Source organism: Microcaecilia unicolor, chromosome 3 (genome assembly GCF_901765095.1).
Source record: "Microcaecilia unicolor chromosome 3, aMicUni1.1, whole genome shotgun sequence".
NCBI lineage: Eukaryota > Metazoa > Chordata > Amphibia > Gymnophiona > Siphonopidae > Microcaecilia > Microcaecilia unicolor.
The window spans coordinates 88,024,506-88,046,680 of NC_044033.1; the positions used below are offsets into that span (position 1 = coordinate 88,024,506).

At 45.0% G+C, this 22,175-nt stretch overlaps 1 protein-coding gene across 1 annotated transcript in view; it reads left to right on the forward strand.

The window, feature by feature from the left end:
- The window catches only part of WDPCP (WD repeat containing planar cell polarity effector), an 846,895-nt gene that overhangs the window by 283,170 nt on the left and 541,550 nt on the right, over positions 1–22,175 (forward strand). The window contains exon 8 of the mRNA XM_030196158.1: positions 9,043–9,157. Coding sequence (XP_030052018.1) covers positions 9,043–9,157 — 115 coding nt within the window. The remainder of the gene's footprint in view (positions 1–9,042; positions 9,158–22,175) is intronic.

Sequence of the window (22,175 nt, forward strand, 5' to 3'; positions counted from 1 at the left end):
TTGTGGGTAGTGGTTTTTTTGGGGGGGGGTTGGAGGGCTCAAACACAAGGTAAGGGAGCTATGCACCCTGGGAGCAATGTCTGAAGTCCACTGTAGTGCCCCTGTTTCCTTGGGCATGGGCAAGAAATGATCTGCAAAGTCACATCAATGCCTCATATTCTGTTTTGGTACTCGCTCTCAACAAGTGTATAGCCCAACGCGAATTGGGTTTTAAGTCCCCTAAAGCTATTGTCTAAGATACTTACAGTCATATTATAATTTCAAGAATTTTTGAAGTGCTATTTAAATGTTTTAAAAAATGGAACGATGATGAGAAAGGTGGAAATTACTACTGCACCACTATATAGCAGTGGAGTACCGCCTCTGATGGTCCGAAGATACCTTTCTGAATGAATGTTGTTTTGATGTATTATAGCAGCGATTGATTTTCCGTGTAAGCTTTAAGTATTATTCATTGTTGTGTGAAAGAATATATATTAAATTGTGGGCATTTTTGACTACGTGTGTCAGTGTTGCCATTAGCTCTTGGCCATTTTTGGAAATTACCACGTACTGCCATTTTGTAGGCAGTAGGTACTCGCATGGTATCTTCACATTAACCTGTTAGTACATAGTAATGTAGATGGTTAGGTCAGGAACACCCACTCTCCGCTGCTGCCACCCCCCTCAAAAAAATTATTTTTTAGCACACGGTTATCATGTGCACATTTGGACATTTTTGCAGGACGCCTGAATGTGTCCCGAGGCACTCCGTTTTTAGCTGCCTTAGATGCACCTTAGCATCTAACGCAGCTTAGTAAAAAAAAATCTCTGAAATGGCTCTCAGATTCATAGTTGTACTAAATCTGATCTCTTAGATTTGGGTTGTCTTTCCTCCAGCAAAGCCTCCAATTGCTGTCCTTCACAGGTATTGAGTGGATACAGACTGGCAGATTCAGTTCAGTATCTTAGTTCCTCCTGGCCTCATAAAGAGGTCAATATTCAGCCATGTAGTGAATGAGTAACTTGAAATGTCTAACTTAAACATTTTCAAATCATATGGATATTTATTGATGCTGTTTAGGTAGCTCTGCTGACTATCCTTGTATAACTTTGAAGTTATGCCTGCTGTTTTTCTGGGCCACCTAAATATATATGTTTAGCAGCTGAATATTATGACTTAAGATGTATGTTATACAGCTTAATGGCACCGCCTACAGAATGGCCCAAATACCTTTCCTAATTTGTACAGATAACATTGATCTTTTTTTTTCTTTTTAATTAAAGCACTCATGTAGTTGCCACTGCTGACCACATAAGTGCTTTTGAATAACCTCAAGGAGTTCAATTTCAAGATTCTCCATTTGATGTAGTAACAAATTTCTGAGGTCATTTTCTTGCCTGCACAAAAGGACTTGACTACCTACCTCTTTCAAAATTTGACTTAGAATTCAATTCTATAAGCATTTCTCCTAGGGTGATTGTGTGCAAATATATTAAAAATTCTGTACAAAATTTTGAAACTTATGTGCAAAGGTTTTAAATATTTTGCAAAATTCTGCATTCTTTATTTGTAATTTTTCTGCATAACATTTTCAAACCCACTTTTCCAGCAGTTTCAGGCCTCAGCTAGCTTGATCCCCTCTGTAAGCTTGATCTCACTCACTTCTAGCAAGTTCATTTCCCAGTTTTCTCTGCCCCTTCTCCAGCATAGGTGCTCTCCAACTTTCCCTCTCTCTGTCCACAAGACTCCCTGGTGCTCTCCATTCCTCTTTCAACACCCTCTCCCCCACTAGGGCATACAGTCCAGGGGTGGCCCAAGGCAATCGGCTGCCTGAGGCAAAGAATGAGATGGTGCCTCCACCTCCCATCTCCTCCAAACTACAATCAGGGAGTAATGTGGTGTTGGGAGTCATAGAAAACAATCAAGCAATTAAATTTATTAAAAAATCATGAAAATATGTAAATATATTACTCATATATATGTAAACTAAACTGTTGTGGTTTGGAGATTTGTAAACCAGTTCTCCAACTAATGTTATTTTGTCCTTAGGAGAAATACTCATATTTGAATATAAATCTAAAGTGTTAGGAGTGATTCTAGATGCAAAACTGACTTTTGAATTTCCGATTAACGAGCTTGTAAAGAAGTTCTTTAAAAAAATATTTACATCATCTAAGAGCTGTAAGATCATCTCTAAGTCCTACAAGCTTTGAAACCATAGCTCAAGCCATCCTTACCCCTCACTTGGATTATTGAAATTTCTAGTACTGCTCTATTACATCAAAACTACATAGGAAATTGCAGTTTCTGCAAAATACTTCTACAAGGTTGATTTTCATGGTAGGAAAGTTTCATGAAGCAACTCCGCTTTTGAACAAATTGCATTGGCTCAAAGTGGAATCAGGTCTTCAGTTTAAAATATCCTGCATGACTTATATAACTTTTAACTGTCTTAATTTGGAAAATATAGTGCAACTTTTAGAATTTCCTACTAGTAGTTTAAACCTGAGAAGTGTACAGAGATAAAATTTATCTTTTCATTGATGGAAAATCTAAGTCAAAAGTCAATCAAAAGTACCAAAATTTGCAGTAATATTCCTTATCAGATTTGTCAAATTTCATCTTATCTTTTTCAAAAGGCACTTAAGACATAAACCTATTTCTAAGTCAGCGATTGTAAATTTTGGGCTTCTTTTACTAAACTGTGTTAGCTATTCCTGCACGGCAAATGAGAGAGAGCCCATTCAATTCTTATGGGCTTACTCTCATTTGCAGCGCCAGGAATCGCTAGCATGGTTTGGTTAAATAGGCCTTTTATTTGTTTTTAATAAGGAAAATTGTTGTCTCTTCATAAGTAAGGTTTTCTTCTCTTTTGTAATCTGCCTTGCATCCTTAAGGTTTAAGACGGAATATAAGTTGCACAATACAGTAGTATTATATGCACATAAAGCCCTAAATCGAACAGCCTAATAGAGTCAAATCACACACAAAAGAAAAATGTCCAGTCCATTCTACCAGGGTTCAGCCCTCTGGTGCTGACAGCCACCAGGGCCTATCTGCAAACTTGCAAGGTCTGGGGTAATGAGCAAGGCCGGGCAAGTAGTAGAAATGAGCAGCTGGCACAGGTTTTGGTGGAGTAGGAACTGTCAGGCCAGGGCCCATGTGTCGTCCTCCCCCCCCCCCCCCCCCACACACACACTTCAGAGACAACAAGGTTGCCCATCACAAAGAATATGTTTTATTACCACAATGACTGAGATTGAAGGCCATTGAGTAATGTTTCAAGTAGTGTATCCAGGGTGTACATTTGGAAACGTCTTCATGTTTTTTTTTTGCTTTCTAGAGGCTGTAGAGCGTTCTCAACCCAGTCCTCGGGACACACCTAGCCAGTAAGGTTTTTAAGATGCAAATTTATCTCGTGCATATTTGTTTTGGGTATCTTGAAAACTTGGCTAGGTGTGTCTGTAAGACTGGGTTGAGAACTCGTGCTCTTCAGAGGGTGGAGCTGAGGTATAAATACTATATTGTCTTTGGTAGCCAATTGCCATCATCTTGTGGTATAGTTTCACCTCTTCCTCTGCTGAAATTTTCCATCAGACACCTTAAGCAGTATTTCATCAATGTATTCCTTATCATGGATTCATCTTAGCCTTGCCATCTCCTCCCTCAGTTCGTCTATCATCTTTTGCATTAAATCAGATCCTTACTGTGGATTAAATGCACGCCTAGTGGCATTTGACGCGTGCAGGTCATTACCGCCCAGTTACTGGGGGAGAATTTACTGCAAGGTCAATGGCTGGCAGTAAGGTCGCAGACCCAAAATGGACGTACGGCAAAATTGATTTTGCCACACGTTCATTTTTGGCAAAAATAAAAAAAGGCCTTTTTTTACATGGCACACTGAAAAATGGATCGGCGCGCTCAAAACCCGCACCTACTCTACCACAAGCCATTTTTCATTGCAGCTTTGTAAAAGGACCCCTTAAAGAATAATAATCACCAACAGTGGCGAAGAATTCACTAAATAAGAATGCTTTCAACAATTTACAAAATTTCAAGTAGTCAGTAACATATCTGAATGACTTTGATAGGGAATTCCATTTCCTAGTAGCTGGGTATGTGAAATTTACGTCATGAATAGATCTGTAACAAAGGTTTTTACAACATGGAAAATAGAGGCGAAGATAGTCTCTGGACGTTGGATGAGGATTACGTAAAAGTAATTCTAACAAGTATTGCATAAAGTCAGGTAAAAGACCAAGTAAAATTTGATAAACAAGTATACATAGTTTAAAGGTAACTCTTGCATTTATTGGACGCCAATGCAGTTTGATTAAAAGAGAAGCTGACTTGGTGAATTGAGGGGCTTTACATACAAGATGAGCCAAAGTATTCTGAGCTGTTTGAAGTTTTTTTGATAAGAGAAACTTTTAGGCCTGAGTAAACAGCAGTACAATAATCAAGTTTGGATAGCACTAAGAATTGAACTAAAGAGCGAAAAAGTGAGTTAGAAAAGAAAGGCGTCAGTCTTTTCAATCTCCACAGATAATTAAAGACACTAGAAATCACCACAGAAGCCTGAAGTTTAAATGATCGGTATTGGTTATTCCCAAGATTTTCATGGTGGTAGAAAAAGAGTAGGACACAGTATCAGTAGTGATGTTTTTATTAGTCATTGGGTGGGCAGCATTGGTGACAATTAGGAACTTGGTTTTATCCTTATTCAGTTTTAATTTAATTTAAAATTGGCAGCCTAAGATTCCATCAGATCAAAACCAGACTTAATTCTACATAAGTACATAAGTATTGCCATACTGGGAAACACCAAAGGTCCATCAAGCCCAGCATCCTGTTTCCAACAGTGGCCAATCCAGGTCACAAATACCTGGCAAGATCTCAAAAAAGTACAAACATTTTATACTGCTTACCCCAGAAATAGTGGATTTTCCCCAAGTCCATTTAATAATGGTCTATGGACTTTTCCTTTAGGAAGCCATCCAAACCTTTTTTTTTCCAAGGTTCCCGGTGTAAATACTTTAATCGTAGGTGCTATCCTGGAAGGAAGTGCTCTCAATTCACCCCTCTGCCTCCTTCATTATCTGCTACACAGTTCTGCAATTTACCAGCTCCATAGTGGGGTATACTTGACCTCCCTTCTATTAAACTCTAATCATACGACCCTCATCCCTCTCAAACATAACACCCAACATCCATTGTCCTTAGACGTGTTTCTGAACTGTCTCAGCACACTGGAAAGCTGTAGATTTCACCTCGCCTTTCAACTAGATTGCTTCTTCCATCAGGAGTTTCATTGCAGTCGTCCCGCTGATTGCTGGCGCTGCAGTCTCTTGCATCCCACTCTCTGCCATTTTGGGTTGGTAGTTGATGCTCTCGGGTGACCTCTTTTGGCGCTCGATACCGGAGTCTCCAAGGGAACCCCCTCAGGGAGAACCTTTTGCGCTTCTGCCACCGACCGGATCTGATGCATCTTGCCATCCTTGTAAAACACAAGCGCAAATGGATGTCGCCATCTATAGCGAAGGCCCATCTGTCGCAAATTGGCTGTCACTGGTTTTAGCTCCGCTCTTCTCTTTAATGTCACCGCTGCCAGGTCCTGATATACCTCTATATGATAGGAGTCCCACTTAAAATCAGACCTCTGGCGAGCCGCTTGTAGGACTTTCTCTTTCATCTTATAGTCCTTAAAGCAGGCAATGATGTCCTTGGGTATGTTCTGCCGGGGCGGGCCTAGCGCCCTGTGTGCTCTTTCCAGTCTAATTTCCTCCATCTGCCCCGCCGTTTCTTCCGCGGTGAGGAGCGCCGCTGCTATTTTTTGGATCACAGTCTCAGTATCTTGGTATTCCGGCGTTTCCGGTAGGCCCCGTAACCGTAGATTGCAGCGTCTGCTTCTATTTTCCAAGTCCTCCAGTTTGTCATTTATTTGCTGCTGACCCAGTCTGATATCTGATACCTGCATATCAAGTGATTGTAGGGCCTCCGACTGATCCAACATTTGATTCTCAACCTCATCCACTCTTTGGCCCACCTCCGCTATTTCTCCTCTCAGGTTGGCACCCAAAGTAGCCAATTCGGCGCGAACCGCTTTCAGGTCCGAGCGGATCTCTTGTAGCCACTCACGCAGCTCCGGTAGCAATTCCCCCAAACGGTCCGTTTGGTCTTGTGAAGGAAACAACTCACCATCAGATTCCTGTGTAACAGGGTGATGTTCAATTTGCGCTGCCATTTTGGTTTTTTCTGTGCGCCACCGTCGAAGGCAAATTGAGAGAGATTTACTGCACCTCCGCTCATCTGCATGCCTTCCTTTCGTCCGCTATCCTGTTGCCGTGTTCCGTGGCTATTAGCGATCAGATTCGCCGTGAGAGGGAGGGGGAAATGCGAATTTTTGCTCTCGGGTGTATCGGAGCTCAGCGTTTAAGCTGCCATTCGCTCCGCTGACGTCACTTCCTCCGTAAATACTTTAATGATTTTGTTATAAAACAGAAAGCAACAACAAGGAACACAACTGCACAAATACACAGTACAGCAAAATACAGCAATCAGGTACAAGTGCAAGAGGTAATGGAAGAGATTAAAAAAAAAAAAGGAGAGTAGTTAAAAAAAAGGGGGGAAAGGTGACACATAGTAGCTGAGGATATATTCAACAGACAGGACTGTTCATGCAGAGAAGACCAAGGAACGTGCAACTACGCTCAGCTCACTCTTGAGAGATAGGACGCTAACACAGACCATTTTCCCTTAAACTTGACAAAACGTGGCTGCTTTTTAGCCAAATACATTTCAAATTTATAAACTCCTCTAAGCTAACCGCCTTTACCACATTCATTGGCAATGAATTCCAGAGTTTAATTACACGTTGAGTGAAGAAAACTTTTCTCCGATTCGTTTTAAATTTACTACATAGTAGCTTCATCGCATGCCCCCTAGTCCTAGTATTTTTGGAAAGTGTAAACAGATGCTTCACATCTACCCATTCAGTTCTACTCATTATTTTATAGACCTCTATCATATCTCCCCTCAGCCGCCTTTTCTCCAAGCTGAAGAGCCCTAGCTGGCAAGAGCCCTTGGCAAGATTTCATCTAAGTTTTCTTTAAATGGTTTTTAAATAGCAATATCATCAGCGTAAATAAAGGTGTTAAAACCAATTGATTCCAATAATATACTTAGTGGGACCATCATTATTTTATTTTATTTATTTATTTATACATTCATACATACTTATGAGTTTTGGTTCAGTGTGGCTTACATTTAACAGTTTAGATTATGTTGATTCAGTTACATGTATGATGCTGTGTTTTACAGTGGTTGACAAGATAACCATTAGTGCATATGGGAATAGTCATTGGATTTCTTGAGAAGATATCTTAGTTCATTTCTTAAATGAAAAGATGCGTTACAGTTAGAGATTGTGTTGTTCCAGAATGATTAGTGTATATTTTACTCATCGAATTTCCTTAAGAGGTAGGTCTTTAGGGGATCCTTTTACTAAGGTGCGCGGAAAAGTGGCCTGAGCTGGTGTAGAGGCATGTATTGGACGCACGCAGGTTCATTTTTCAGTGCACCTGCAAAACATTTGGCCCAAAATGGACGTGCAGCAAAATTAAAATTGGCGCGCAGCCATTTTGGGCCTGAGACCTTACCACCACCCATTGACCTAGCGGTAAAGTCTCACGTATTAATTGGTGGTAATGGTCTATGCGTATACAATGCCGATTACCGCCCGGCTACTGCAGCGCGCTAGAGAATTTCTGGTGTGTTTAGTGGACAACCGTAAAAAATGAAATTACTGCCAGGGCCACATGGTAGCTGGGCAGTAGTTCAAAATTGACGCACGTAGGACACACATAAGCACCTACGCAGCTTAGTAAAAGGGCTCCTAGGTCTTTTCTGAACTGGAGGTAGTTCGTAATGCTTCTTATGAATATGGGAGTTGAGTTCCACCATTTTGAGCCCAGGTAGCTAAATCCCACCATGTAGCTGGACTTGTATAGTACGTTTTTGCAGTTTGGCAGATGAAGTACTAGGTAGCCTCTGGTTCCTGGGTTTGCATTTCTTGGTGAATGGAAGAAACCCACGCAAGGGCACGCTAAGGCCACTTTTGCTGCAGTTTAGTAAAACAACCCCTACATTTTTACTTACTTGCAAGGTAAACTTTTAGTGTGTTATTGCTCTAGTCCCTTAGCTCTGCTTTCTCTTTTCTATGTCAACTGATGGATGTTTATGGAACCATTAGGTGTAGAATCATGTTGCTGCTCTCAAATAGTTTTATTGTTGAACGTTTAGGGGCAACTAAAAAATTGGGCTTCTTGGTACAAACTCTGCAGCTACATTTATCTGGAGTTTGTACCTGAAATCAAAGCAAATGTCTGCACAGGCTTTTGCTTTGATTATTGCTTCAAGAAAAATGACCCACAGCAGTTGCACCTGCTTTCATGCTACATTATTTGTCTATTGGAAACAAATTAGATTGTGAGCCCTCCTGGGAAAGAGAAATATCCAGAGTACCTGAATGTAACTCACCTTGAGCTACTACTGAAAAAGGTGTGAGCAAAATCTAAATAAATAAATAAACACATGCAGTTTTGATTATGAAAAACTACACATATTTTTGAGGGGGTCTTTTACTAAAGAATAGCTCGAGCTGTCTGCAGCAGGGCCCATAGGAGTAAAATGGGACTCGAGCTAACCTTTAGTTAAAGACCCCCTCAATATCTCACCCCTGGGACCACCTTTGTGCTCTGCAGGTAAAAGTACTTTTATTCACTCACAAATTAGGCAATAATCAAAGAGCTCATTTCCTTAGGTAAAACAGCATTATTTCAGGATTTATCCCCTTCTTACAAATGAGAAATCTGTTATTGCCATTGATTTGAATAGGTCTAGTTTTTCATTCATTGTCACCCATTGTTTTCTTAACTAAGGTTCAAATGTAATTTTGTTTCAGTGGATTTCTTTACGGGATGAACATGTTATTTGCAGTAGAAATTTTTAGCTTGCCAACTGTTGATGTCTTCTTTTTGTTTTTGATTATTTTGTTGTAGCTTCTCTTCGGTTCAGGTGTACTGGTGTCCTTAAGCCTTTCTGGGCCTCATCTGGAGAAAGTGGTGATTGACAGGACTCTGGTGGGAAAGCTTATTTCTGACAGCATCAGTGATGGTAATTACACCCATGTGCAAATCAATTGCCTACATTAACAGTAGAACAGGGGATATGGTTTGTCAACAGGTGGACTAATTATTCCCACTAGGGACTTAAAAGTACAAGTAATTACATATAATGCCATAGTTACAACCCTTGAAACCAAGAACCATTTTAGACTAATATTTAATATCAAGGATTTTAGTCCTTTCAGATTCTGCATCATTTGAACACTTTTACTGGATTTCATCTTCTGTTTCTGTTTTATTTCAAAGATTATCGACATATGGCTATAACATGTATTGTATTACATTTCTTTGCTGTTTTGAATAGATTATTAAAAGAAAATTGCTAATAGAGACGTTGTTTTTCAAATATTCCTGAAAATTCTGTTACGGTTTAAGTGCTCAACCATTTCTCAGAAATGTTGGTCATTAAACATCATTAAGGGGTCCTTTTACCAAGCTGCAGTAAGCACCAGTGCCTGCTTACTGCAGCTTAAAAGGACTTACTCTGGGGTGTTCTCAGAGTAAGTTCCAGGTCAGTGCACGCTCACCATGCGCTAAAAAATTATTTTTATTTCTACAGCCGAGGGGGGCATGTCTGGGGCAGAGAATGGGTGTGTCTGCATTGTCATGCGCTGAGTGGCATATGAGCCCTTACCATCTACAAAATAGTTGGCGGTAAGGGCTCATGTGCTAATCTATCTTAATGACCACACATTAATGGCAATATTAGCACATGCCCATTAATACAAAAAAATAAAAAATAAGCTATTTACTGCTGTGCTAAAAATGTCCTTAGCAAGCACAAGGGCGTGCTAAGACTTTTTGTCATTAAACATATTGAAGGTTTAAAGTTAGGAATTTTGGATATTGAATTAAACATCCCTTATACCTAAATAAACCCCCTGGAAAAGAGCACAAAATTTAAAGCCTGTCTATAAAGCACAGGTCTTAGAAAAATAGCTTCTTTTAGAACTGTACCAAGAAGTCAGAGAGTAACTATAGTGTGTCTATTCAGTGGAAGAAAAAAGTGCATTCTGTTGTGTAAGTAGTTACTGAAAGTTCTTTCTTATGAGCAAGCAAATTTTGTTAGGGCAATTTTTAAAATATTATTTTCAAGTACAGCTTGACACAGAAAATAAAGAAAAGAGAATTAACATTAATTGGAATCAAAAACCTGAAAACTTATCTGCAGGCACACTTCTTTTGTAGTTCTAAAAAGAAGGAGATCCAAGACTGAACCAGTAACAAAAAGAAAAAAAAAAGAGAGGAAACTAATAAACCAATCTGAAAACAAAACATACAGACATTGGTTTATGTTAATAGTATTGAGGTTGATATTCAAAGCGATTTAAACGACCAGGTGGGGCTCCTAACCATTTAAATTGCCTGTCCGGGACTAACCTGGGATATTCAGTGGCACTTAAGACCAGATTCACTATATGGCGCCTAAAAAATCAACACCAAAGAAAACACACTAAGCGCTATTCTATAAACCTCTCCTAAAGTTAGGTGTGGTTTATAGAATGCATGTGGTACCCATCTCCATGACTAAAATTAGGACACGACCATTTGCACCAACTAAAATCTGGTGTAAATGCACACGCCTAACTTAGGCGCAGATCGGGTGTATTTTACAACAGTGTGTTTAATTTTTAGGAACACCCACAACCTGGCCCAGGGGCGTATCTGCGTGGGGCCACAGGGGCCTGGGCCCCCGCAGATTTCGCCCTGGACCCCCCTACCATCGACCCTCTCCCCCTCCCTCCCGCACGCCCGCCACCAACCCGTCGCCGATCTTTGCAGGCGGGGGACCCCAAGCCCCCGCCAGCCGAAGTCCTCTCTTCCATGCAGGATGCAAGTTGCAACACTTCCTGTTCTTCTGAGTCTGACGTCCTGCACGTACAACGTGCAGGACGTCAGACTCAGAATTTGGAACTCAATCTGACGTCCTGCGCGTTGTACGTGCAGGACGTCAGACTCAGAAGAACAGGAAGCATTGCAACTTGCAGCCTGCATGGAAGAGAGGACCTCGGCTGGCGGGGGGTTGGGGTCCCCCACCAGCAAAGGTAAGTGACAGCAGCGAGGGAGGGTTTGCGTCGGCGGGAGGGGGTGGAGAGTGTCATTGGTAGTGAGGGGGGGGTCTGGCAGTGGCGGGGGGGTCCGGAAATGTGCCCCCTCCCTCTGGCTCTGGCCCCCCCTACCGCCAGAGTCCAGATATGCCCCTGACCTGGCCATGCCCCTTTTTTTGAGATCCATGTATTAGAATTCACAAGACCTCCCCTGCTGGATCTTCTTGTCTCCCCCCCCCCCCCCCCCCCCCCCATTCCCTGCTGGTCTAGCGGGGAAATGGACAGGACCAATACCTACGTGCTTCTGCCTGCCTGCAGCAGCCTCCCTCTAGAGCCTCGCAGTACTGTGAGTATTTGTTTGCGCAACTTGTTTAACAAGCCAATCGGTGCTGATAATTGGCCAATAACAAGCAATTATTGGCACCAATTAGAATTTACCCGTGCAAATTTCTAAGCGTATTCTGTAAACTGGTGCTTGTAAATTCTAATACATGGATCTCAAAAAAGGGGCATGGCCAGGTCAGGGGCGTATCTGGACTCTGGCGGTAGTGGGGGCCAGAGCCAGAGGGAGGGGGCACATTTCCGGATCCCCCCGCCACTGCCAGACCCCCCCCCCCTCGCCACCAATGACACTCTCCACCCCCTCCCGCCGCCGCAAACCCTCCCTCGCTGCTGTCACTTACCTTTGCTGGTGGGGGACCCCAACCCCCCGCCAGCCGAAGTCCTCTCTTCCATGCAGGATGCAAGTTGCAACACTTCCTGTTCTTCTGAGTCTGACGTCCTGCACGTACAACGTGCAGGACGTCAGACTTAGAATTTGGAACTCAATCTGACGTCCTGCGCGTTGTACGTGCAGGACGTCAGACTCAGAAGAACAGGAAGCATTGCAACTTGCAGCCTGCATGGAAGAGAGGACCTAGGCTGGCGGGGGGTTGGGGTCCCCCACCAGCAAAGGTAAGTGACAGCAGCGAGGGAGGGTTTGCGGCGGCGGGAGGGGGTGGAGAGTGTCATTGGTGGCGAGGGGGGGGTCTGGCAGTGGCGGGGGGATCCGGAAATGTGCCCCCTCCCTCTGGCTCTGGCCCCTCCTACCGCCAGAGTCCAGATACGCCCATGACCTGGCCATGCCCCTTTTTTGAGATCCATGTATTAGAATTTACAAGCACCAGTTTACAGAATACGCTTAGAAATTTGCACGGGTAAATTCTAATTGGTGCCAATAATTGCTTGTTATTGGCCAATTATCAGCACCGATTGGCTTGTTAAACAAGTTGCGCAAACAAATACTCACAGTACTGCGAGGCTCTAGAGGGAGGCTGCTGCAGGCAGGCAGAAGCACTTAGGTATTGGTCCTGTCCATTTCCCCGCTAGACCAGCAGGGAACGGGGGGGGGGGGGGGGGGTGGGGGGAGACAAGAAGATCCAGCAGGGGAGGTCTGCCTTTTCTTCCAGGAAGGTGGGAGGGAGGAGTGGGCCCATTTACTTAAGTTGGTCCTGGCTGATATTCAGACTGGACGCACATAAGTGTCTTATGTGAGTCTTGGTTGAATATCAGCCAGGACCCACATAAGCTCTGGCAGCTAGCACATGCCGAATTAGCCTTGGATATTCAATGCCAGTGACTGGACATGGCCTGACATTGACTATCTGGGGCTAATTCTACCCACTGTGGTCAGCATTTAAAAAAAACCGCTGACCACCACAGGCTGAATATCAGCAGGATTGTGTATTATTTTCATATTAGTCCATCAATATTCTAAGATCAATGTCAGACTACTGCAGAGTTCTGGTCATTAATTCAAGAAGACACCACATTCTTCTCCACCATTGCTATTCTTAAGAATTACCATGATGGTTTAGATCAGTTTCCTGTCTTCAACAGGGGCTGACTCAAATCAACTAGAAGACCTCAGCATAAGAGACAACTTTTCAGTTATTGGAGGTGCTAAAGCCAACAAATATTAACTGTCCATGGACACAGTCAAGGAGTTTGTTCAATATTGGGGGTGCTTAAGCGCCCGCAGAGCTGACTCCTGTGGACCTCAGTAGGCACTAGTGGGGAGTTCCTTTGCTGTTGTTCATTTTCTGAGTAAGATAGTGGTGATCCTTGGTCAATAATTATTGGAACTAGCCACCAGAAACTTACCTAAATCTTTCTAAACCCAGCTATACTATTATCCTTGGTCATATCCTCTGGCAACAAATTCCAGGGTTTTTTTTTTACTAAAGCTTAACATGTGGTAACAGAAATAGTGTGTGTTGAATGCTAAGAAACCTATTTTATACCTATGGGCTTCTTAGCATTTGGCTTGCACTAATTCCATAAGCATGTGCTAAGCTTTGGTAAACGGGCCCCCTCCATGATCTCACCAGCCAGACGCACTGCCTTCCCAGTATTTTCCCTGTCTCTCTCTCCTCCCCACTTCCATCTTCTGTTGCCCCATTTCTCTCTCTCTTTCTCTCCCCTATCTCTCCCACCATCATGCAGTACCTTTTGTTCCCTCTTTCCCCTCCCTTTGCTTCCTCTGCCAAGTCCATAGTAGTAATGAAGCATCAAACACACTCAAAACCAGCTCTCTGCGTGCCGCTACTGCTTCCTCTGCTGGCTCTGCCTCCAGTCTCCTCTGAAAGAGGAAGTTATATCAGAGGAGACAGGGTCGGCAGTGGAAGCAGCAGCATGCGGAGAACTGGTCCTATGCATCTTTGCTGTTTAATTACTACTGCGAGCCTGGCAGCGGTGCAACAGGAAGAAGGGAACAAAAGGTACTGCATGATGGCAGATGGTATAGTGGAGAGAAAGAGAGAAACAAGGCAATAGTGGTCAAGAGAGAGAGAGAGCCAGGCGTGTTGGGGAGGGGGAGACAGGGCAGTGCTGGATGGGAGGTGGAGACAGAAACAGGGCAATGCTGTACAGGAAGGAAGGTGATAAATAGATGGGGGGGGGGGGGAGAATGAGGCAGGGACAATGCTGCATGCCAGGGAGAGAGGCAGGTCAGTGTGGGATGGAGGGGGGGGGGGAGTACTGCATAGAGAGAGAGACACACACACACAGGGTAATGTGGTATGGTTAGGAGGAGAGAGAGAGGGTGACCAGGGTAATTTTGAATGGGGGGGGGGAATAGAAACAGACACTGGCAATGCTGAATGCTGTGGGGGAGGGAGAGAGCGAAAGACAAGGGCAGTGCTTCATGCCAGGGGGAGAGAAACAAATAGATAGACAGATGAGCAATGCTAGATGGGTGGGGGAGGAGAGACAAAGATGAGATGAGATGCTGGATGGTGGGGGGAGTCATAGGTAATATTTCATGGGTGTAGAGAGAGAGAGAGAGACATAGGCAATATTTCATGGCTGTAGAGAGAGAGTCATGGCAATACTGAGGTACACCACTGTCAGTTGGTGTACCTCAGGAATCCGTCCTGGGACTTCTTTTCTCCATCTATACTTCTTCCCTTGGTACTCTGATCTCATCCCATGGTTTTCAGTATCATCTTTACGCTGATGACTCCCAGATCTACCTCTCCACACCAGAAATCTCGGCCGAAATCCAGGCCAAAGTATCAGCCTGCTTGTCTGACATTGCTGCCTGGATGTCTCAGCGCCATCTGAAACTAAACATGACAAAGACTGAGCTTCTTATCTTTCCCCCTAAACCAACCTCTCCTCCTCCCCCATTCTCTATTTCTGTGGATAACACTCTCATACTTCCTGTCTCATCAGCTCGTAACCTTGGGGTCATCTTTGACTCCTCCCTCTCCTTCTCTGCACATATTCCGCAGACTGCTAAAACCTGTCGTTTCTTTCTCTATAATATCAGCAAAATTCGCCCTTTCCTTTCTGAGCACACTACCAGAACCCTCATCCACACTCTTATCACCTCTCGCTTAGACTATTGCAACTTGCTTCTCACAGGTCTCCCACTTAGCCAGTGGATTGCAAGATCTCTCTCCTCTTCAATCTGTTCAAAATTCTGCTGCATGACTAATATTCTGCCAGGGTCGTTATGCTCATATTAGCCCTCTCCTCAAGTCACTTCACTGGCTTCCTATCCGTTTCTGCATACAGTTCAAACTCCTCTTATTGAGCTATAAATGCATTCACTCTGCAGCTCCTCAGTACCTCTCCACTCTCATCTCTCCCTACATTCCTCCCCGGGAACTCCGTTCACTGGGTAAATCTCTCTTATCTGCACCCTTCTCCTCCACTGCTAACTCCAGACTCTGTTCCTTTTATCTTGCTGCACCATATGCCTGGTATAGACTTCCTGAGCCGGTACGTCAAGCTCTATCTCTGGCAGTCAAATCTAAGCTAAAAGCGCACCTTTTTGATGCTGCTTTTAACTCCTAACTCTTATTCACTTGTTCAGAACCCTTATTTTATCATCCTCACTTTAATATTCCCTTATCTCTTGTTTGTCCTGTTTGTCCTAATTAGATTGTAAGCTCTGTCGAGCAGGGACTGTCTCTTCATGTTCAAATGTACAGCGTTGCATACGCAGGGCCGGTCTTAGCAAGTGCGGGGCCCTATGCAGACCAATTTGATGGGGCCCCACCCTAGCCCTGCCCCCGTCCTTGCTCCGCCCCCACCCTAGCTTCCCCCCCACCCTAGCTCCAGGGCCAGCCACCCCTCCCGCCGAGCTCCAAGGCCCCCAGCTCCCTCCCTCCCGGTCATTTTTTAAGACCCCCCTCCAAAATCCAGTACTAGGTATGCCAAGAATACAAAATACTCAGGACCTATAGAGCAATTCTACCATACCATAAGCAGTCATTTCTTCGAATCACACAAAGAAAAGGAAAACATCTTAAAACACTACAGTGAGCACTAGAACATCAATTCACCTATTGTAAAATGAAACCAGACAGAATAGTACAGATCGTCGATCCTGCACAGTCAATGCCAACTGAAAGCCATGTCTTTTTCACAAACACAGATACACCCTAATCCACTATAGAATAAGTAGTACTATTTAAACTTTCTATTTAGACAAAAATTAAACAACCCCCAAGATGCCAGACTCTGCATACAATGCAACACCACAGAAACAGAAAATGTCCTCTAGTACTGTGCAAAATATAAAGACAGCAGATGTAAATTTGAAAAAAAACCTAACAAATACCAATCACCACTTTACAAATTAACAAATAGAAATAAAACAAATATAGAAAATAAAATAATACCATTTTATTGGACTAATAGATTTAGCTTTCAGAGGCAAAACATCCTTTCTCAGGTCAATATAGTATAGTACTGTTACAGTATCCTATCCTGACCTGAGGAAGGGGGTTTTGTTCTCCGAAAGTTAGCCAAAATGTATTAAAATTAGTCCAATAAAAAGATTACCTTGTTTACATGTTCTATTATAAACATTTACAGTGGGGGAAATAAGTATTTGATCCCTTGCTGATTTTGTAAGTTTGCCCACTGACAAAGACATGAGCAGCCCATAATTGAAGGGTAGGTTATTGGTAACAGTGAGAGATAGCACATCACAAATTAAATCCGGAAAATCACATTGTGGAAAGTATATGAATTTATTTGCATTCTGCAGAGGGAAATAAGTATTTGATCCCTCTGGCAAACAAGACCTAATACTTGGTGGCAAAACCCTTGTTGGCAAGCACAGCGGTCAGACGTCTTCTGTAGTTGATGATGAGGTTTGCACACATGTCAGGAGGAATTTTGGTCCACTCCTCTTTGCAGATCATCTCTAAATCATTAAGAGTTCTGGGCTGTCGCTTGGCAACTGCAGCTTCAGCTCCCTCCATAAGTTTTCAATGGGATTAAGGTCTGGTGACTGGCTAGGCCACTCCATGACCCTAATGTGCTTCTTCCTGAGCCACTCCTTTGTTGCCTTGGCTGTATGTTTTGGGTCATTGTCGTGCTGGAAGACCCAGCCACGACCCATTTTTAAGGCCCTGGCGGAGGGAAGGAGGTTGTCACTCAGAATTGTACGGTACATGGCCCCATCCATTCTCCCATTGATGCGGTGAAGTAGTCCTGTGCCCTTAGCAGAGAAACACCCCCAAAACATAACATTTCCACCTCCATGCTTGACAGTGGGGACGGTGTTCTTTGGGTCATAGGCAGCATTTCTCTTCCTCCAAACACGGCGAGTTGAGTTCATGCCAAAGAGCTCAATTTTTGTCTCATCTGACCACAGCACCTTCTCCCAATCACTCTCGGCATCATCCAGGTGTTCACTGGCAAACTTCAGACGGGCCGTCACATGTGCCTTCCGGAGCAGGGGGACCTTGCGGGCACTGCAGGATTGCAATCCGTTATGTCGTAATGTGTTACCAATGGTTTTCGTGGTGACAGTGGTCCCAGCTGCCTTGAGATCATTGACAAGTTCCCCCCTTGTAGTTGTAGGCTGATTTCTAACCTTCCTCATGATCAAGGATACCCCACGAGGTGAGATTTTGCGTGGAGCCCCAGATCTTTGTCGATTGACAGTCATTTTGTACTTCTTCCATTTTCTTACTATGGCACCAACAGTTGTCTCCTTCTCGCCCAGCGTCTTACTGATGGTTTTGTAGCCCATTCCAGCCTTGTGCAGGTGTATGATCTTGTCCCTGACATCCTTAGACAGCTCCTTGCTCTTGGCCATTTTGTAGAGGTTAGAGTCTGACTGATTCACTGAGTCTGTGGACAGGTGTCTTTCATACAGGTGACCATTGCCGACAGCTGTCTGTCATGCAGGTAACGAGTTGATTTGGAGCATCTACCTGGTCTGTAGGGGCCAGATCTCTTACTGGTTGGTGGGGGATCAAATACTTATTTCCCTCTGCAGAATGCAAATAAATTCATATACTTTCCACAATGTGATTTTCCGGATTTAATTTGTGATGTGCTATCTCTCACTGTTACCAATAACCTACCCTTCAATTATGGGCTGCTCATGTCTTTGTCAGTGGGCAAACTTACAAAATCAGCAAGGGATCAAATACTTATTTCCCCCACTGTATTAACACATCTACAATACTACTTTATCCTAAAGCAAAAAAATAAAAATATATATTTTATTTACAGTTTGTTGTCTCTGGTTTCTGCTTTCCTCATCTTCTTTTCACTGTCTTCCTTCCATCCAGCATCTTTCTTCGGTCTCTCTGCCATCCAGTGTCTGCCCTCTCTGCTGTCCCCTCCATCCAACGTCTGCCCTCTTTCCCTGCATCTTCCATCCACATCTGCCCTCTATCTCTGCCCCTTCCACAATCCATCCACCATCTGCCCCTGTCTGCCCTCTCTCTCTCCCGCATCCATTCACTGTCGGCCCTTTCTATCCCTTCCATCCACTGTCTGCCCTTTCTCTCTGTCCCTTCAATCCACCATTTGCCCTCCCTCTCCCATCTATCCAGGGTTTGCCCTCCCTCTCGCTCCCCCATCCAGGATCTGCCCCTTTTTTCAGCCCCCAGTTCCAGCCCCACTATCCCACCAGTCCCCCATTTCAGCCCCAGCCCTTTTCTCCCACCAGTCCCGAGCTTCAGCCCCCTAGCCACTTCTCCCTGTCCCCTTTTCAGCCCCCAGTCCCCAGTTTCAGCCCCTGCCCCTTTTCAGCCTCCAGTCCCAGTACTAGCCCCCTTATCCCACCTACCCTCCTTTTCAGCCCCCAGTTCCAGCCCCCTTCATCTACATGCCTTGTATTAGGGCCCCGCTTTTCAGAACCATTCTCCCACCTGACCCACGCATGCCCCATTTTCCCACCAGCCCCAGGCATGGCCCCCATTTTACCATATTGCCCCTTCTCAGACCCCAGTGCCAGTCCCCTTCTCCCATCCAAGAACCCCAGTCCCCTCCCCACCCATCCCCTTCAACCATCCAAGAACCCCCTCCCCACCCCCTTCTCCCATCCATGAACCCCCTCCCCACCTCAGTCCCCTTCTCCCATCCAAGAACCCCAGTCCCCTCCCCACCCGTCCCCTCCCATCCGAGAATCCCCTCCCCAACCCCAGTCCCCTTCAATCATCCAAGAACCCCCTCCCCACCCCCTTCTCCCATCCGTGATCCCCCTCCCCACCTCAGTCTCCTTCTCATTTGAGAACCCCCTCCCCACCCCACCCTTCCCCCACCTGAGAACCCCCACCCCACACCCTTCTCCCATCTGAGTCCCTCCCCCCCGACCCACCTACCAGCTCCATTCTCCTGCTGCCCACCACCCTCACTGCCTTTAAAAAAACAATTTTGAAGCGCTGGAGTGACAGACAGCGCCTCGCGTCTGCCTTTTACTAAAAATCTCTTCAACCTCGTTCGGGCCTTCCCACATTGAGTCCCGCCCGCCCTCGCGGTAATTGAAGGTTACCTCAGAGGAGGGCGGGACTCAATGTGGGAAGGCCCAATGATGTCGAAGAGATTTTTAGTAGCAGGGCAGACGCGAGGCACTGTCTGTCACTCCGGTGCTTCGAAATTGTTTTTTTAAAGGCAGGACAGGTTGGGAGCAGCGGGAACAGACTTGGAGCACCCCCCCACCCGCTGACATCTGGGGCGGACCGCCCCCACCATGCCGCCGTCGCGCACCGTTGGGAGGGAGGGAGGACTGGAGCTTGGGCGGTCGGGGCGACCTGAGGCGTGCCGCGCGGGGCCCCCCTGAGCGCGAGGCCCTATGTGGCCGCCTCGCCTTAAGACCGGCCCTGTGCATACGTCTAGTAGCACTTTAGATATGATAAGTAGTAGTATAGCGGAGAGATTAAATGAATTCTTTGCATCTGTCTTCACCGAGGAAGATTTGGGAGAGATACCGGTGCCAGAAATAGTATTCAATGCTGACAAGTTAGAGAAACTGAATGAAATCTCTATAAACCTAGAGGATGTAATGGGGCAATTTGACAAATTGAAGAGTAGCAAATCTTCTGGGCCGGATGATATTCATCCCAGAGTACTGATAGAATTAAAAAACGAAGAGGCGGAACTATTGTTAGTAATATGTAATTTATCTTTAAAATCAAGTGTGGTACCGGAAGATTGGAGGGTAGCCCATGTAACGCCAATATTTAAAAAAGGTTCCAGAGGGGAGCCTGAGGTCGGTGCCGGGCAAAATGGTAAAGACTATTATAAAGAACAAAATTACAAAGCATATTCAAAAGCATGGATTAATGAGACAAAGACAACATGAATTTAGTGAAGGGAAATTTTGCCTAACCAATCTATTACATTTCTTCAAAGGGGTGAACAAACATGTGGATAAAGGTGAGCTGGTTGATATTGAGGGGCATAATCGAATGGGGAGCCCAAGTTTTCCTGAGGGCGTCCTCGCAGGACGTCCCTGCGAAGGGGCAGGGAAACCCATATTATCGAAACAAGATGTGCGGCCATCTTTCATTTCGATAATAAGGTCGGGGACGCCCAAATCTCAACATTTAGGTCGACCTTTGAGATAGTCGACCTTAGAGATGGTCGTCCCCGGTTTTCGGCCATAATGAAAACCAAGGACGCTCATCTCAAAAATGACCAAATCCAACTCATTTGGTCGTGGGAGGAGCCAGCATTCGTAGTGCACTGGTCTCCCTGACATGCCAGGACACCAACCAGGCACCCTAGGGGGGCACTGCAGTGGACTAACTGATGCACTAACTGAACGGAAAAAGCCCTTCCCTTACCGATCCCTTAGCGATTCGGAAAGGAACGGGCATGCATGAAGGAAATCGCATGCAAATGAGCTGCTCACTGTTAGCTGATTTGCACACGATTTCCTTCCTAAGGAGGGGAAGCCAGTGCAGAGCAGCCAAGCGTTATGCGTGGCTGCTCTGTGCATGCCAAAGACGGCTTCATACACGCAGACAAGCTGTGTGTATAATAGCCGTCTACAACCTGAAAAAAAAAAACAGAAGTCCAGGTGTAAACGTCCAAGTGCTCGTCCGGGACGTCTTTTTTCTTTGGTATAGGTGAAGGACGTCCAAGTGCCTTCGCTATGCCTCAGTCCCTGCGATGGGGGTGAAGGACATCCAAGTTTAGGTGCCTTCGCTATGCATCCAGTCCCTGTGACTGGCAGTTGAGGATGTCCAAAATGTGGACATTTCTGTGAGAAGGATATCCATGCCTTTGCTATGCCTCCACCCCCTTTATTTATTTATTTGGATTTTGGATCACAAGTAGCAGCAGTGGGATTTGAACCGGCCACCTCTGGATTGCAAGACCAGTGCTCTAACAACTAAGCCACTCCTCCACTCCACTCCCTTGAAATTTGGCTGTCCCTGTAGGCGGGGGGGGGGGGGGGGGGGCAGTCCAGGACATCCAAAATGTTTGAAAGAAGGATGTCCATTCCTTCGCTATGCCTCCGCTGACACACACATACCTCCCCCCCCCCCCCCCCCCGGACCTGCATACTGCTGTGATGGACCCGAGTATGATACTTGAGGCTGGCAAAAAAAGTTTTTAAAGTTGGTTTTTTCAGGGAGGGAGGGCATTAGTCACCACTGGGGGAGTCAGGGGACGTCATCCCCGATTCCCTCCGGTGGTCATCTGGTCAGTTCAGGCACCTTTTTGAGGTTTGATCATAAGGAAAAATGGACCAAGTAAAGTCGCCCAAGTGCTCATCGGGGACGCCCTTCTTTTTTCCATTATCGCTCAAGGACGCCCATCTGTTAGGCACACCCCAGTCCCGCCTTCGCTATACCTCCGACACGCCCCCAGGTACTTTGGTCATCCCCGCGACGGGAAGCAGTTGGGGACGCCCAAAATCGGCTTTCAATTATGCCGATTTGGGCGACCCTGAGAGAAAGACACCCATCTCCCGATTTATGTAGAAAGATGGGCGCTCTTCTCTTTCTAAAATAAGCTTGATTGTGTATCTAGATTTTCAAAAGGCATTTGACAAAGTACCTCATGAAAGACTTCAGAAGAAATTGGAGAGTCATAGGAGGTAGTGTCCTATTGTGGATTAAGAACTGGTTAATGGATAGAAAACAGAGAGTAGGGTTCAATGGTCAGTACTCTCAATGGAGAAGGGTAGATACTGGGGTTCCCCAGGGGTCT